At 43.3% G+C, this 18,480-nt stretch overlaps 1 protein-coding gene across 2 annotated transcripts in view; it reads right to left on the bottom strand.

Moving 5' to 3' along the window:
• The window catches only part of LOC119177325 (rab GTPase-activating protein 1), a 203,156-nt gene extending 190,709 nt beyond the window's left edge, over positions 1 to 12,447 (bottom strand). For both annotated transcript variants that reach the window (XM_037428794.2, XM_037428795.2), the window contains exons 1-2: positions 12,221 to 12,447; positions 3,813 to 3,997 (exon numbers count right to left, since the gene is read on the bottom strand). In XM_037428794.2, coding sequence (XP_037284691.2) covers positions 3,813 to 3,971 — 159 coding nt within the window. In that variant the 5' untranslated portion in view covers positions 3,972 to 3,997; positions 12,221 to 12,447. The remainder of the gene's footprint in view (positions 1 to 3,812; positions 3,998 to 12,220) is intronic.
• Positions 12,448 to 18,480: the final 6,033 nt, after the last annotated feature.

Raw genomic sequence — 18,480 nt, 5'->3', positions numbered from 1 at the left:
GAATAGTTTCGCTCAGATGTGGAGAGAAGGCGGCTGGCATACGCAATAACACGCGTTTGACCTGCCTGGTGTTGAGCGAGGACGGCGCCGATGCCGTGAGCACTGGCGTTGGTGCGAACTTCAGTCGTCGCGGACGGGTCGAAGTGAGCCAGTATTGGTGGTCAAGTGAGCAAGTCGATCAGCGTGGCAAACGCAGCTGCTTGGTCTTGGCCCCACGAGAATGGCGCGTTCTTTTTGAGAAGATCAGTTAGTGGTCGTGCAATTGTAGCGAAATTGCGCATAAAATGACGGAAGTACAAGCATAAGCCCACAAAACAACGAACATCTTTGGTCGAAGAAAGCAGAGGAAAGTTCTTCACAGCGCTAATCTTGTCAGGGTCCGGTTGGACTCCAGCAGCACTTACGCGATGACCAAGAACCGTGATTTCTAGTCGGCCGAAATTGCACTTTTTCGAGTTCACCTGGAGCTCCGCTCGATGGAAAAGGGCTAGAATGGTTGACAAAGGAGTTAGGTGGCTTTCAAATGTTGGGGAAAAAACTATCACATCGTCGAGGTAGGAAAGGCAGATGGACCATTTATAACCACGGAGGAGAGAGTCCATCATGCGTTCGAACGTTGCCGGGGTGTTTCACAGCCCAAAAGACATAACCTTGAACTGATAAAGGCCATCTGGTGTGACGAATGCAGATTTTTCTTGATCTAAGTCATCGACAGAAATTTGCCAATAGCCCGAACGCAGATCTATAGATGAAAAGTATCGCGCGCCATGAAGGCAGTCAAGGGCGTCGTCGATTCGTGGCAGCGGATATACGTCTTTGCAGGTTATCTTGTTCAAGGCACGGTAGTCAACACAAAATCTCCAACTGCCATCCTTCTTTCTGACTAAAACAACAGGTGACGCCCGCGGACTTGAAGAAGCCTCTATGACTCCATTGGAGAGCATCTTCTCGACTTCTCGTTGTATGGCCTTGCATTCAGACTGGTAAACACGATATGGTCACCGCTTAACAGGACTAGCATTGTCGGTATGTATTTGATGATGCACGAAGGATGTTTGACCTGGAGGGCGGTCATCGATTTCAAAAATATCTCGGTAGGAGGTCAGAACGTGGTGGAGTTGCGCAGCCTGACAGGGCAGAAGATAAGGGGCAACCATCATCGCGATTTCGTCGGTACGTGCGTTTGCTCGGCCGGCTGCAATAGGGGATGAGCAGTCTTCAGGGTCTAATGCCGCGATGTTACATGCATCAAGTGGGGAAACGTAGGCTAACGAAATGCCTTGCGGGAGAACTTGGGTCGAACTACTAAAGTTGAGGAGCGGAAGCTGAACGCAGTTGTCCACGATAGTCACGATGGTATGCAGCACAGCAACACTTCGGGCCCAGAACACATCCACTAATAGAGACCCTATGTAGTCACCTTCAGGAAGGGCTGGTGATATCGTTAAGGCCACACAAGTGGTGGCTTGCGGTGACAGCCGAACATAATTAACAGCTCACAAACGGTGTGACGGTGAGGACGGCACAGCCCAAAGTCGAGGCAGTTCAAGTTAGAGAACGCCGGTTGCACAGTCGATGAGAGCGGCATGAGTGGACAAGAAATCCAATCTAAGAATCAGGTCATTAGGGGACTGCTCAATAACTGCAAAGAGAACAGATGTGGGGTGATCGGCGATTGTGATGCGTGCTGTGAACATTCCTGTGATGGCAAGACTTCTCCCGTTGGCGACACGAATAATGCCAGGAGCAGCCGGTGTGAGCACTTTCTTCAGGCGGCGACGAAGTCGAGCACTCATCTCAGAAATATGCGCCCCGGTGTCAATAAGTGCATAAACAGTCAAGCCGTTAACGCTGACGTCGATCAAATTTCATCATAGTATTCGTCAATACAAGGAGAGAATTTGATGTCAGTATCGAGGATGCAGCTTCACCTCTAAAAGCTGCACCGCTTAGTTTCCCTGCTGAGAATTGAGCGGGGAGGTCGGACGTCGTCGTAGAGGAGAAGGGGACGAGGGGCGACGTCCAGGTGGCAAACGAGACTGGTGACGTCGAGGCGACAGTGAGCGGCTGTGTTGCGTGTAAGTGACATAGAAGGCATAGGAATCAAAGGGAGGAAGGCGGCGGTAGTTGTGGGGGGTCGGCGCAGGGGGCTGGAAAAGACCGTAGCTGTCGCCACGGCGAGCAGTGCTATACTGGGTTCGGAACGAAGTCCAACGATTGTGGCAATACCGTGCTACGTGACCTACGCGGCCGCAGTTAAAGCAGATCGGCCGATCATCCGCAGTTCGCCATTCGGCCGGATTACAAGGGCGTGGATAAGACCGTTCCTGGGGCGGTGACCTGGGGAGAGGCGGCGACCTTGAAAGGAAGCCAATTGGTCGAGACTGAGCAACGGCGCAGACATTGAAGTCCAAATTGCTGAATTCTTCCCACACAATCGACTGTACCAAGCAAACTTGATGTACTTGCGAATCAATGTGGCCGTTGGTGGTAAGAGCAGGTGTAATTGCTTCGATTTCCCGCCGAACGATTCGCTTAATTTCAGATGCCGGTGAAGACTGCCGACGAGAGGTCAGTCCATCTTCGCAGTAGGACGTCGCAGCGGTGTTCGGCAGTCGAGTGAATGATCTTGAAATACGCCTGCTTTTGGCCAGTTTAAAACACCGGCATTCCTCAATAATTTCGTCGACGGTCGCACAGTTCTGGAACATTAGCAGGTTGAACGAGTCATCCGCTATCGCCTTGAGGACGTGGCCAACCTTATCAGACTCCGACATGTCGTCGACTTTACAACATAGAGCCAGCACGTCCTGTATATACAAGATATACGGCTCTGTGGACATCTGAGCACGTATAAATATCTTCTTTGCAGCCGTCTTTCGATGGGCTTCCCAAATAAGTCGCGAAGCATCTCCTCCTCATGATTCTCGTACCAGACTTTGGCCATGCCTTTCAGGTAAAACAGCACGTTGGCCAGCATAAGAGTCGGATCATACCGGTTGAGCGCACTGGTACGTTCATAGTCGGCTATTCAGTCGTCAACATCAACTTTGTCCGTATCGCAGAACGTTCCTGGATGCTTCAGATGCGTCAGCACGTACGTGGGTGAGGGTGAGGCATAGCCGTGAATGGTGCAGGCATTGCCGAGGCCGATGGAGAGGTGGCCGTGGGATCAGTCCCATGTTCCATCACAGAAACTCCGATTTGACGACCCCAGTGGAGCTCCGTTGTATGTTGCTTCGTTACCCCGCACGTCTACCAATTTGTTACGGGGATTACAAGCACATGGAAGAGAGAAACGAGTGTATTTCCAATATTCACAGGTAGGTGTGACACCCCAGGGCTGCCTGCTTCTTCTTCATCGATTCGGTTATGACGGTAGAGCCATGCCCTCTGCCTCGTAACAATATGTTTGGACCAAACAGGAGAAGCAAATTTGGGTTGTCGGCATAACTACTGCTAAGATGAATTTTCGATAGGACAATTTTAATGGGCTTGTTCATCTTAACAAGAGTAAACTTTATGTGCACGTGCATGGATGCCCAGCCTTTTCTCCATCACACACGACTTAGTACTCAACAACTTGAGTTCTCTGAAATAAGAAATGGAGACGAAAGTGAAAACAAACAAAAGAATAGTACTTTGTTCTCACAGTTTGCCATAGACATCATGTGTTGTTTACATTCTTTATACTTTGGCTACACTGCTTCAGTAATCAACTTGTGACAAATAAGACATGTACTCCTGACCTTTTGTAACTTTATAAGCATTTTAATGTACAGCTTGTAAAGAACAGAGTGCTCCCCACTCACCTTGTGCAGCAATGACCCCTCAGCTAGCAGCTCTCCCAAGTGACTCTGCAGCTGATCCTGGCTGCCATTGCCGGCTATACTCAGTTGAGGTGCTTCAGGGCAGACCAGCTCATACTCCTCACTTGTGGCCAGCGAATCCGAGCTGGCCTCCTCTTCCATGGCCTTCCCTCAATGAGACCTCTCCCCTGCACACACCACGGGAAACCACACCAACCTGTGAGTCACAATCACAATCTGCAAGCATGGGTGCATAAGTTTATAAATAAGGTTTTGTTTGTCTGAGAATAAATACCAGCAAAAGAAACAGTACTCTGCCTGTCTAATATATGTGAGACATGCAAGCTGAAATTTACATATTACTGGAAGTAAATTTTGCAGTTTGTGCAAGTGAGTTTCTCCTTTTTTTTTTCTCTTCTTTTTTTCTGATGAGCACCAAAAGTGTAAGGGGGGGGGGGGGCACCATCATAATTCTGGTTATTATAATGGAACCGATTTGGAGAATGAATGCAGACCTGGAGTAATGAGTGGCTCCATGTCCACTGCAGGTCATGCACACTGCATGCTGCTATGATGTCACGTGCACATTTCCAACTGTTTTTCCACTTCAAAACACATAACATTCTACATTTGGCAGCGAATAAGAAAGTAACAGACAAATTTTTCATGGTGATGTAAAGAATGTGTTAAACCTTTTCCTAGAGCTTTTTCGCCAAGAATGATACAAAAATAGTGATTTAATTTTATTTGGTCATTTGATTTCACATGTCTTGAAACAACGAAAAAAAAAAAAAAAACTATTTCAAGGCGCTTTATTCACAAGATAAAAGCAACATAATTTTTTAAATATGCAAGATTGGCTTCACTGAATTGCACTGCCACAGAAAGCACTATCCTATCCCTTCCGATCTTTGGTGCAGCGAATGTCTCTCTTAAACCTAAAAATACAAAGCACAGAAAAAAACATACTGTGAGAACAAACCTTGAATGTGGAGGTGGGGGTTTGTTTAGCTCTATCGACATCCAGTTCCAATACATCAAAATGCAATCACTGCTCGCATCCGATAATTTAAAGAAAATATTATGCTCTGAGCAGCTCACACCCACACGAGAACTGAATTTCTGTTCATTCCACAAAACTTTGGCAAACAAACCTTTTCTTTCTGTTCTTTCTAAATAAAGCTGTAGCAGGCACATGTATGCCGCTCATGCACAGAGGAGGACACCATTTTATTCCTCCTGTTACTAAAATCAAGTCCCTTCGCCACTATAAAGTACGCTTAATTCCTCTTTTTATACTTTTTTACTGCCCCATTGGTTCCAAGTCAAAGAGAACTCTGCAACTGTGGCCTAACTGTGGTACTCCGCAACACTTCTTTCAGAGTGGACGAGCCCAACTTGTCTTTAGCAGGAGTGACACAAACCGAGTCGACAAGCTTAGCTCATTTCTGGTAGAAAAAAGGTTAATCAGGAATGTAATCCCTCAATCTAAATTTGTTTTTCCCCTTACTGTTTGTGGCCAATGAACTTATACTACAATTGCAAAGCATCGAGAAATGAGCACTCATATCACAGATTCAAACATTTCAAACACTTAAATAAAGTGGCTGACACAAGTAATATCTAATTATGTGACACAACCAAACAAAGATGCATGTCATGTATTGTTGTGCAATATTTGCTACGAGCCAGTTGCAGCCACACATATCACATAATAAAAACCGGTAATGCTATAAAGTCCTAAAATGCAGATAATTATGATATTCATTATACAGGCATATAAAAAGGTCTTTGAGTACCATAGGGTTATTAGGTGATAGCAGCAACATCAGCAACCAAGGCGCAACTAGATCTGCCTCATTCAGTGGTGCAGAATAGGCACCTCTATTCTATTCCAATTCCATTCCAGGGAATTAGAACTTGGCCTAATTTCATTCCTTTCAACTCCACTCTTTTCATTCCTTTTCATTCTTTGGAATGAAAAAACTTAGCCTATTCCCACTTCAGACATGAACGGACATCTCAATTCCATTACAGTAATTCTTCAACGCAGGAAAATGCATCTTGGTGGTTTTATTTAGTCAAGAATGAACATAAAGGGGATGTGATTGATACAATAAGGCATGCTGCCACCCTTGAAAATCACGGTTTTTTTTTTTGTAATCAAACTTTAGTTTTTAATGTTTTAAGAGTCTACAGACATTCCGAATTATGTTGCAACAAGAATGACATCTTTATCTTGTTCTGTTTGTGAGTTCTCCCCGTTTTTACAACTACTGGTAAACCTCCCTGAAACCAAAACTGAAATTTTGTGCAAGCAAAACCTACATTTTAATCAGTAAAATAAACTTACGTTTGTGCACGAGTTTATTAGACAGATTTCAATTAGTTTGTGGTAAAGTATACTAAAGCTTAATATGATTAAAGGGACACTAAAGTCAAATAACAATTTACGTCAGAGTGAAAGCACAATATATGACATCTAAAACGACAATATTATAAACAAGAGATTAAAGTTAATTCACAAGAACACAAGCACCGCTGTAGGACATTTTCAAGGTGATCCCGATTACATCAGAAAGACCGCCTACAATTAATCACTAGCACACTATCTAACTGCACTAAATAAAAAACGTTCTATGCAATAAGAGAAGCAATAAAATGCTGCTTGTTCATTTCTGTTTGATTCATGAAAAAAAAAGAACCGCCAGACGTTACTATGGGGAATTGCGCAAGTGTTTAAAAAATTCAATTTTCGTGTGGTTACACCAGACAGGTGGTGCTATCTGGCGGGGCGCAGTTGAAACAAAAGCGTCTGCAATCTCGAAACCAATGGCGGGAAATTGATCAATGGCCATTGCTGCTGCTGTGGCTCCCACTGCTTTCGGTCGGCTGCTACAAGCACAGTAAAGCCGGGCAACATTGTGCACGACAATGGTGATGTGAGACGTTACGGTCGATTCGTTTCTTGAGGCGGGTAATTTGAAGTGCGCTGACCCAATGCGGAGCACTAAAACGTAATTTTATTTCAAGATAGGCCCTTTCTTGGCACAAAAGTAACACTACGAGGTTTCTGGACCGCTATTTCAACAACCAACGTCGGCTCAATAGTTGACTTTAGAGTACCTTTAAGCAATAGTAATTGAGAACATTTATTCAAATCACACAAGTTGCCACGTGGGGGCACACAACGTGATACCATGTTTACACGGCACTGGCATGCCGTGCTACCATTTTAAAAGCATTTTTTTTTTACCTATTCAGTGTCATAGATTGCTATCTTACAAATTATAACAAGATATGGCTAAGCTTCATATGAAACAAAGGCAGAACCCAAAGTGTGAAAAATTGGTGTAATGCGACCGAGTTTAGCTCTGGGTAACAGGACAATACAGGTACAGAGGAGGTTTTTACAAAAATGTCCCGAACAAAGAAAAGGCTGTACATGCTGAGCTCTGTTTAGATGATATACTTTCACAAAATATGCCTGAGGGGAAACTTGTAACGTGATTGAATGCTTCAGTGGGATACTTTGGCAACCTGTCTCTATAGATATCAATGCAGGCCCACGCACCGTTTTGTTTGGACTATAGTATCGTATATGCCAATTTATACATGAAAAAAACATGTTACCAAGCTTGAGGGATAATAGCTTGGTTCCAGATCTCTTGCAGTTTCGGGCAAAAGCGCCAGTTTGTCTAGACAAGGAGTGACAGCACTGAAAGCATGCAAGCTGGTATATAAAAGCTCGCAGTGAAGACAAGCATCACATCCGCGTTAATACGTACCACATCACAACTTAGAGATGGGCTTTTTTGAATAAGCGTCCTAAACGGCAACAGCGACAGAAACAAGAACAAAGAAATGAAGAGTGGACAGACAGCAGGCAGCTTGGATGCCGCGAAGAAAAAAATATCACAAGACGTGGAGGATATGCCGCCTCTGTACCTTCACACGACGAATACTAACAACATGAAATTGCGGCTGTGGGAAGACTAGAGACAAACTTCGCTGTGACATAGTATGTGTGAGGACTGAATTGTAGTAGTTGCTTAAAAATGTGCTGTGCTTGTAATCAGCCAAGCCATTGTAAAAATACTGCTTTATTGTTAAATTTGAGATAAGTACTTACTAATTTCTTAATTTTGAAAAACAACAAGTCGAAAAAACGTGTCGTATTTCCAGAAAAATATAAAATACCTAATTTCATTCCCATTCAATTCCATGCAAAATGCATCTAATTCCATTCCCTTCCGGGGTTGCAAAAATGTGGAATGATTCCAGAATCATTCCAATTCCAGAGTGGAAACTAGGCAACACTCGGAAAATGGAGCCTCAATGGCTCCATTTTCATCTCAATGAAAACTATATAAACTATTAAAGCTGACATAAGAATTTTATTTAGTTTGATTTCATTTCATTCCCATAATTCACAATTAATGGACAGCTGATTCTGGTGACAGTGTAGGCAGAATCCTGCTTGAGACACTGGCAAACAGCAAAAAGAAAAAGAAATGGAATAGAAATCCAACATAATATCAGTATCAATGTATTTACAGTTTGCTATTCATGACAGTTAGGTCAAAAGCTTAGCATACTTTATTGGGAACCAAATACATGCTAGCTGCCACCACGTAAGAAGGCAGGTGCATGGTAGATTATTTTTTTCCACTATATATTCCGGGTATAGAGAAGTGTTGCAGCATTTATTACCTTAACAATAGGGCCAATATGCCTGTCCAAGCTGGTAATGTGATGGAGTTCTCCCTCAAGCAATGACACTACACAAGTGGGTAGCCTTCAAATACACTTGCATCGATTTAAAAACTGAAGGAAGCTGCTGTGGCTAAGCATCAGGCGATGCTCTGTACCTTTTCACCACAAGAATGATCCTTGTAGGACACAATGTCACTGCCTTAATGCTTTTTTCTGCATTAACAGGGTTGATCTTGCCCCGCCGCGGTGGTCTAGTGGCTAAGGTATTCCGCTGCTGACCCTCAAGGTGAGCAGCGGAATGAAATCACGGGATCAAATCCCTGCTGCAGTAGCTACATTTTCCATTGAGACGAAAGAGCTGTAGGCCCGTGTGCTCAGATTTGGGCGCACGTCCAAGAACTCCAGATGGTAGAAATTTCCGGAGCCCTCTACCACGGCATCTCTCATAATCATATGGTGGTTTTGGGACGTTAAACCCCACATATCAATCAATAAATCAACAAGATTGATCAGCATTGACAGGCATTCACTAGAAAATAGAAGGAAGTGTTGGATTATGTGTTCCATATCTGCTCAGAAAGCCATTATATCAAGATCCACACCTGGCTTTTCTTGTTTCGAAAGATTGCAAGTCCCTGTCACTAGCAGCATTCAAAAATGCTGCTTTACTTCATGGGGAAAAAATTACGAACTGCAAACTAGGATGCAAGTTTTAAAAAAAAGCGACAAAAAAGCACCACCTCTTTTACACGCTTCTCAGCCTGCAGTGCTTGGGCATCACAGTTTGTGAAGAGGGCTGGCTTGACGATGACTAGAGGCCACAATTTTCGCAATTGGGTATTATTCCATTCAAATTTGAACTCGAATATCTGCCCATTCTCAGTCGTTCTGCGATTCCGTGAAAAAGACATTAAAAAGACACTAAAATGAAAGAATGAATGTGTTTAGATTGATAAAGTGTGCTTTGAGCACTATACTGTCATTAGTTTCATCATTGATTGATATGTGGGGTTTAACCTCCCAAAAGCAGTCAGTTATCTTTATATATTCATTAAGGGGAGATGAGGATAATAAAAATGTAAAATGTTTCCAAAATTACATATTTTTCATTTTTACTTGCTTCCATAAATTTGGTTTCTCTACTTGGATGACAAAAAAATTGAGAATTGTAATTAAACTTGAAGTAGGTTAAAATTGTTTTTTAAGAGCACAAGGTGGCTACTAACAAAACTATGAAGGGCTCATTGTCTCGAGTCCTCTGGATATTGACACCTGGTTGTTTACCATTGTATTTCACATGAGGGATTTACTAAGCCACATGCTAAGAATAATTATGATAGCCAAGGTATCATTATCAAAGAAATCATATTAAAAATATATATTTTCTGTATAGACGAGCTTTAACTTATACCTTTAAGATGCATTTTTCTCAAGAGCCAATTTTGGGCAACTTCTTGAGTTTTGACATCATGTTTTGGGTACTTCCATATTCCTTAACACGTGAAGGGTGCAAGTATCTTCTTTACAACTTGATATCCCCTGTGCCATTTTTACAAACCTAATGTAAGCAAATTAGTATAGGCTGAGGATTCTAAAATTTCTCACAATACAATTTTTCTTAACCATAAAAATATACAGCAACAATCTTTTTCGCCCTAGGCTACAGATTAACACAACGTTTTCTCCAAATCACATCTCCCCTTAATAGAGAAGAATATTTCTGTTAAAGTTTCATTCTTAAACTTTGCACTGAAGCTTTTCTGTACGACATTACAAATTTCAAAATCTATGTTTCATATTTTGATGACATTGGCTCCATGAAATTTTTGAGAAACTTTGTGTATTAAGTCCATGGCCCTCTTGTAAGACATAGTATTTCTTTTTTACTGATAAAAATCTATGTATGACATAGTAGACGCAATCAAAATATATGATTTCACACCAATTAGTGCAGGACTTTCAAGGTGGTGTCGGCACCCACCAATTATTTTTGACTCTTTTCTCAGTTACCAAGAGTCTTCCCATGGTAAGAGTGGTGTGTTTGGTATTCCGAAATCGTAATTTACTAATACACACAAAAAAATTTTCTCGTTAGTGTCTTTTTAATTTGGCAAGTCTTCGTGAAAAGCTTGGGTATGTGCGAGTAATTCCCAAAATGAAGAAGCAATACTGTAACTGTGATGTTCTGTCTAGCTGGTTCTCGTATGGCCAGGAACCTCAAAGATGAAACATGGGCTATGGCCATGACCCCCAATGTAGTTGATGCTATGCTCGTCAGTAGTAAGAATTGTGTATCAGGGCCCAAAGTAAACTTTTCCTTTATTTGTCCTTGCGTTGCCTATACAATGTTCTTTAGTTTTTTTGTTTAATTATGTTGGAGTGCATTGCACAATTACAGACACATCCAAGAGAAAGAACCCTTGTGCAGCTGTTCGGAAAAGTGCAATTAATAATCCCTTAGCCACATAGATAACTTGCAGGTGACATTATGGATGATGCTTCTGAATGTACTGGCACTCCACGATGGCAGCTTTGAGGACAAACAAGTTGCGATTAACATGCTTCAGTGTGATGATGATGTGGGAGGAATGCAAAAAACCTGCATGTGATGTTTCAATATCATTAATGTGACAATGAAATGTCCCACCATCCTGGAGCTCCAACAAACACAGCAAGTTGAGTGACTTCAATGCAAAGCATTTAAAGTCATTAAAATAATTGTAATTTCTTGTATTTTTACGCTCCTAAAATAGTCTCCGGTGCCATAATGCCCCACACTGAACATCTGGGCTGCAAATGCCACTACTGTGGCCATTTACAGGTTAATTTTGCTCACTTTAAATTATTATTTCATAACCTAAACCAAGTGCACAAGCTCTTTTGCAATCTGCCCCAATAAGAATGTAACCACTGAGGCTTGTAACTGAATTGCAGCCTCATGCTAAACAGCTGAAACCCGAGGTTTGTGCTGACGGTACATTTATATACACTTTCTTTTACGATACAGTTCTCTTAATTTCTGCCCAGGAAATAAAAGCGTGAATTTGGTATACATATAAACATATTTTTAAAAATATTATGGAAAACTGTTGTCACAATTGATCCACCGTCAATAATGTCGAAGCTGAGAATTTTTTTGCGAACGAAGAGAAATCAAAGACTCCAATTAACTATCGACAATGACAACAAGCCACAGCTGAGAGCGATCAGCCAAACAAAACACAACACAGCAAAGCATCGAAATCAGACGCCGCGTCGGAGAGTTACACAACGGAGAGCGTGTTTATCAGCAGCTGACTGCTCCCAGCCCACATGATTGTTTTCACTCGATCGCTCCCACGTCCACGGCAGTTACCTGCGATGAACGTCATGAGAATACGAATGCTACAAACAGCGCCTTCAATGAGGGGTCATCGAAGAAAACACAAGAAACATGCGTTTTTCTTCAGGAAAGTAAACCGAACGGGTACACACGATTTGAGAGCATGCCTCCCCCCCCCCCCCCCACAACCGCCTCTTTTACCAGCTATGTTCTTTCGGGTGGCCATGACCCGTCACGCAATATGCTCTAAACAATTACGCAAGGTAAAAGCAACAACGTGGAACTGCAACAGTTTCAACATTAACAAACGGTCCCTGCAAGCGGTGGCGAAGCGATCGTAGACGAGTCGCGAACAATGTTTCGCTTCTCTTACCCATCAGCAGCAGCAGAAACGATGACAGACCTCGGTGCCTTTGCAGCTTGCAACCAGCCTCGTACGCCGAAGCTGTTGACTCACGTTTTTGTGGGGACAACGTGGTAAGGTCATGCCAAAGGGGGAAAAATTAAAAACAGAGCAATAGGGTTAGGCAGCGATGCTGTAAACTACGGCATCACTAGCCCCCTAAATGCGATAGATGGCACTGATTAAGGTCTGGCAACCATCAGCTGATTCTCAACGTTGCCAGATATTACAAACACAAAAGCAGAACTTGCAAACAGATTTGCAAGCAGTGCCAGTGGTCAACAATATACTTTACATTAACTAAAACAAAAAAATACATATGTGTATATTTTACGCATGTATTTTGTATAAAATTAGGGCGAGAACCTTAAATTGAAAAGTTACAAGGCTGTCCTCCAATCACAGGAAGAGGCGCTCAGTTTGAAACTCCATGTCTTACACGGAGGAAGGAAAGGTTTCCTTTTTCCGTGACGTCCAACAACACAGCCAGCTTTTTCTTTGGGCAGGTCGTCGGCGGGCACGGGTGACATACCGAAATCGCACTCTCGGCGACGTTGAAGAGAATACGGACGCGGCTCGCACGACAAACGGACACACAGCGGTGGTCGTTAGCGGCACTCATGAGATCTTAAGTGCGGCCTCAATATCTTCCTCACCTTCAGCCACCAATTCGGGCGAGATTCTGGCGGTTACCTTGGCAATACAACACACCTTGTGCCTCCCCGCTGAAACATACTACATACTAGCCGACTCGCAAGCGGCATGTCGGGCTTTTATAACAGGTCGCGGCATTCCCAAAAGCTCCCATTCTATTCTCTCACGCACATCCAAAGTTGCTTCACACAACAGCCACATCATATCCCTGCTCTGGACTCCTGGTCATGCCTCACTGTCGGGTAATGAATGCGCTCATGCGGCTGCTCGAAAACCCTCCGAGAGGCCCCGCGCAGTGAGGCGGCCAACACAGAGTCAGGTTCCCCACTTCTCACATATCACGAAGTTACACAATATTACATACGCCAATGACAGCAATACCAACTCCCACCAGACTCCTTCACACGCGAGTAGGCTGTCGCACTTCACCAACTGCAGACCCGAACTTTTCCGAACCTCCACTTCATGAATAAAATATACCCGACTCGTTATACTGATGCCTGTCCAGGCTGTGGCGCTCTCCCCACAACTTTTCACGTTACCGTAGAGTGCTCCGCCGCTTACTTCCCTCCGCTCCCTCCAATCCTTCGGTCCAGCCGTGACACAGAGCAATGGGAAGGCACCCTTCGCGACGGCGCCCCCGAGGTCTGCCGGGCCATCATTCTAAGGGCCTGCGCTGTCGCAGAGGTTACCATAGGAGTCCTGGAATAGGGACTCTACCCGTTTTCTTTGAATTTTCATAATGAAATGTTTTCATAATGTTTTCATCATTAGCCGTATGAGAATGATGTGATCACATTTCGAACGAGACGCATTTCTTATGAAACATGCAGCGCAGGATGCAGCAAGGAAACACATAGCAGGACGCAGCAAGGGAACACAACAACGCTGTTTCTATCCACGTTCGCACTAAAGCATTTCTTAGCGAACAAAAGGCATGATTGCATGATTCAAATATTACGTACTGACGAAACAACTGCACTTTGACTTTTTAAATGCGAAGTATTTCTTAGCGAACTTCGGTAACTTTGAGCGTATTGTCTGTCTGTCTGTCTGTCTGTCTGTCTGTCTGTCTGTCTGTCTGTCTGTCTGTCTGTCTGTCTGTCTGTCTGTCTGTCTGTCTGTCTGTCTGTCTGTCTGTCTGTCTATCTATCTATCTATCTATCTATCTATCTATCTATCTATCTATCTATCTATCTATCTATCTATCTATCTATCTATCTATCTATCTATCTATCTATCTATCTATCTATCTATCTATCTATCTATCTATCTATCTATCTATCTATCTATCTATCTATCTATCTATCTATCTATATATATATCTATCTATCTATCTATCTATCTATCTAGCCGGCGACGCCTGGGAGGACATGAGTACACGGGGAACTTGATTGAAAGGTCACGACATAATAACATATTACAAGCCTGCCCGTACGTAATGTAACTACAGGTGTGCGAATATTCCAGTTTCGGAGATCAAATAATACGTAATCAGACAATTTGATTCGACTTTCAATTGCTAGTATTCGAAGTTGTGAATAACTAGACAGGACGAATATTTGAAACACGACAAATGCCAATGGTGCAACCCGATTAGGGTGGTGTGGTTAAAATCATGTAGTCTTTCCTATGCTAAAACTAAAGCTAACGTTGCTCGTGGCTCGAAAGTGAGCTCACATTTGTTTTAAAGGAGATTATGCCATTTCTGCACGTAAAACTGTCCAGCCCTTCACAAACTTCGCTTCCGAAACGAAGGCGTGGACTTCTTGCGTAGTTCGGTCGAGTACGTCGCTTGTGATTCAAGCCGCGAATCCGTCCCGACATTGGCCCACGAAAATCTCTCTGATGGGCTTCACATGTAAAAATTTGCTCATGCTGTGCAGCTCCCACTGCCACACTGCACCACTCGATGAGACACTCCCATCTTTCTTGCGCTAAGTTATAACACTTCTGTGAACGGCTTCCAGATTTTAGGACCAGGAGCACGCTAAATATTACCGAATGTCTTACTAACAAGCGGAATTTCGCAGCTTGCGCGGAATACTCATTCCAGTGAAGCACGAGATAACCGATGTCAGATGAGCCGTTTTCTGCGACCATAGGGGAAATAAAGACTATGTTATTTTCGAATAGGGGCCTCAAAAGTATAGAGCCCCAAAGGAATAGCGTCAAGGCCAATCAACATGCGCAAAACCTAAACCGTGTTTGGGTTAGGGACGGTATTTCTCGAATTTAGTGGAAGCCACAAAGCCGGCCCTAGAAGTTTTGGGTCTGAGAAATATATTTCTCAGATATGACGGATCCACTGACGTGACGGCTTTCAGCCAAGACTAGAGTGACGTAGAATAGAGGGATTTTCCAAAGCACCGCCGACCCTAGTCGAAAACTCATCGCCCCTGCTTGACCCAAAGCGTCCATACGTAAATGGCTTTGGGGCCCCAAACTTCTGGGGCACCTATTCGGAAATTCCCTACTGGCTACCGTATACCCCCTGTGAGCCCTTAGGAGTGCCACTGCTGTTTTGAATGGTGGCTCTTTTGTCAACATTCCTGCGTGTTCATAAAAGTCTAGAAAAAAAAACGCTCGAACAAGCGCGTAATAGAGCTGTCATTATCTATCTTAATTACGCGATTCGTGTATATATACTTGTTCCGGGTCCTGCTACTGTTTTCAACTGCAGCAAATACCGTAACATCACGGCGAGAGAGCTTGAAGTCAGGTCATGTAAAACAGCTTATGTTTCTGCTAGACAGCTTGTAGTCTTGCAGTTGCTGTGTGACGTCAGTGCATTGTAAAGAACGCCAGATGGTCAGAATTTTTGGAGCCCTCCATCACGGCGTCACTATCAAGCAGAGGCACGGGAAGTCTTTCGTGGAAAGGGGGGCTCGAGATAGCTGCTAAGCCATGATTCTCGGTTTTTCTCAGGATAGCGTTTTGAACCATATTCTAATGTGCCCACATACAAAGTTCACACGCGCTAAAAAACACGAACTCGTCCAATTTTTCTCCTACACTTAGCATGTGACATTACAGAGAAGATTTATCGGCTTTAGGAGGGGCATTTCTACCGTGACCATTGTTATAATTTTTTCCCCTATTAATTAACTCAGGAGCAAATATCGCGCGATAATTTTCATATTATGAATAAGTAAAAACATATTTCTCTGCAGCTTATGTACATCCATAGAAATTAATTAAATTCAGACAATACCGTTCATGCGTCTGAGCCGCAATGTGAAACGTCGCTTAATTTGATTAAGGCTGCACAATAAAATATATGCATACTTGCTACATAGCTGCTTGCAAATGGCTGTTTCCTCTACCATTCCTTATGCTTTTTTTTGTATTACCTCCGTCGTAGTGTGGTAACGTAGGCGCAAAAAGAGCAGAATATGAAGAGGGCTTAGCTAGCCTATAAAGGGTGTTGGATAATAATTTTGACAGGCGGCTAGAAAGCAGCAGAGCGCGAAATGGCTGAGAGCCAGAAATATCGTGAACTATATAGCAAGTCGATTTAAGAAAACTTCTTCGGAACTGGTTGTAAAAGATTTACTGTGACTTAACCAACAATTATTAACACAATTACTTAGACCATCCGCCCCCAGTGCAGGTGGCTTCTTCAGTATACAGTGGCCAAAAAAAAAAAAAAATGAACCGAGGTCGTTGGTTCATAGTCACACAGGTCCTTGTAAATATTGAGAGGGAGGGGGGGTTGTGCGCCACGGTGAATGAAACGCAATTCCAGGCGTATTTTCTCCCACATTCGTGCATGAGCCAGCGCCGTTGCATTGTTTAGGTCACAGCCATGGTACAAGAATTTCTTACACCCTTGTCGCAGCTGTGCCCTGTCGTCCAGCAGTGTTCAACCAGCTCCGTCTTAAAACTTTCAGATCACCCCTGTCCTGAGGTGTAGGTTATTTTGGCTTCGCGAACACATGTCCCAAGGTATAATAAAGACGGTTTGGATACCCAACTGACTTGAAGCTCTTCGAACAGAAGTGTAGTGCTCACTCGTAACGTGCTCCCCGCTCCTCTTGATTCGTGTGTGGTATTTTATGGCACAGGGGCCAGTGTTAGCCAAAGAGTGCTAGGCCATAGTACGGGATGTGATCAGTGGTGATGTTAGGTGGCTGTATAAGGGTTTTACGCACTAAATGTGCGTAAAACATTAATTTCTAAAATCTTGTAAGTGACGTGACATAGGTGTGATGAGGGTGAAAGGGTAGTTCTTGTGGTACTACAGTAGAATGTGGAAGTGGCACGGAAGCTTCACGAACACTCTTAGACCAATTAATGGTCCGGAGGTACGTGCTTTCTTTTAATAGTGTACCGCAGCATAGACCTCTTTTGAGAGGCCTAGCTCACGGATCATCTTGGTAGATGACGTGAAAAGTTTGAAGTTCTTTTAAATACTCTAAAAGGCATTCATATTTAAAAAGGGATCCTTGCCTAAGAACATTACTGGATGCAGTGGGTCAGAACGGTGCCGAAAAATGTTTCCTCCTATGTGGCTCAAGTTCCTGGCATTCCAGTAAAATGTGATTGACTGAGAATGGCTGGCCACATTTATAACAGCTAGGTGGCTCATCACCGGACAAAAGGCGCACGTGTGTGCTGTGTGTGTCTCCCATTCTAAGTCTACATAATATTACTTTGGTGTGGCGTGTCTTTGGAGTTGGTGCCCAGCAGCCTAGCTATGGCTTAATCGTGTGTAACTTATTGTGTGTTTCTAGATCGCACAATTGCCGCCAGAAGGCCCAGAGCTTTTTTCTAACAAAAGGGCTTCAAGTTCATTACAGGAACATATGTGCATGCATTAGGAGCATTTACGTAGACAAAAGTGGCTAGCTGGTCAGCTGAGACGTTGCCTTCGATGTCTCTATGTCCAGGCACACAGCACAACGCGATATGTTGGCCAGATGCATGCATGGTGCAAAGTAATGAATATGGTTTCATCACTTCAGAGTTTGTACTCTTTCGGATAGAAACGATGGCTTTTACTTCACTCAGATAGTCTGAGAAGCGAATTGATTTTTCTAACTTTTCCTGGCCGATATGTTTCATAACAGTCAGCAGAGCAATAGTTTCTGCTGTTTATATGCTGCTTTCTGGGTGCAGAGCGCCAAAGACTGCAAGTGAAGGCTCAATCGCTGCGTAAATTACACCGGCATGCAACTTAGAAGCACCAGCAAAAACCCAGGACAGCAGTATACTTTGCCTGCAGTTCAAGAAAATGCATATATAAGTGCGCTTGTGGAGCATGTTTGGTTGTTTAAATGAAAGATATGTGACAAACAATTTGCTGAAACTGTCATGGTGAGAATGGTCTTGCCGGAGGAATTACTCTGTGTGTAAAAATTGAGACATTCATTTCTTTATTTGTAACATGAAGTGAGAAAGGCTGACTGCTGATCGGTTGTGGAAGAGTTTGAAGCATTCAGTATCGTTTACAGTATAATAAACAGGGTGTTAAGCTTGTGCATTAACTTTCAGAAAATACGTGAAGGTATCCTAACACCGTTGTAAATTGAGAGACCACTCGTTTGATTCCTCATAAAGGCTTTGAACAGGGC

Source organism: Rhipicephalus microplus, chromosome X (assembly GCF_043290135.1).
Source record: "Rhipicephalus microplus isolate Deutch F79 chromosome X, USDA_Rmic, whole genome shotgun sequence".
Lineage (NCBI taxonomy): Eukaryota > Metazoa > Arthropoda > Arachnida > Ixodida > Ixodidae > Rhipicephalus > Rhipicephalus microplus.
Note: the sequence above shows the minus strand (reverse complement) of the source record. Positions and strands in the feature narration are given on the sequence as shown.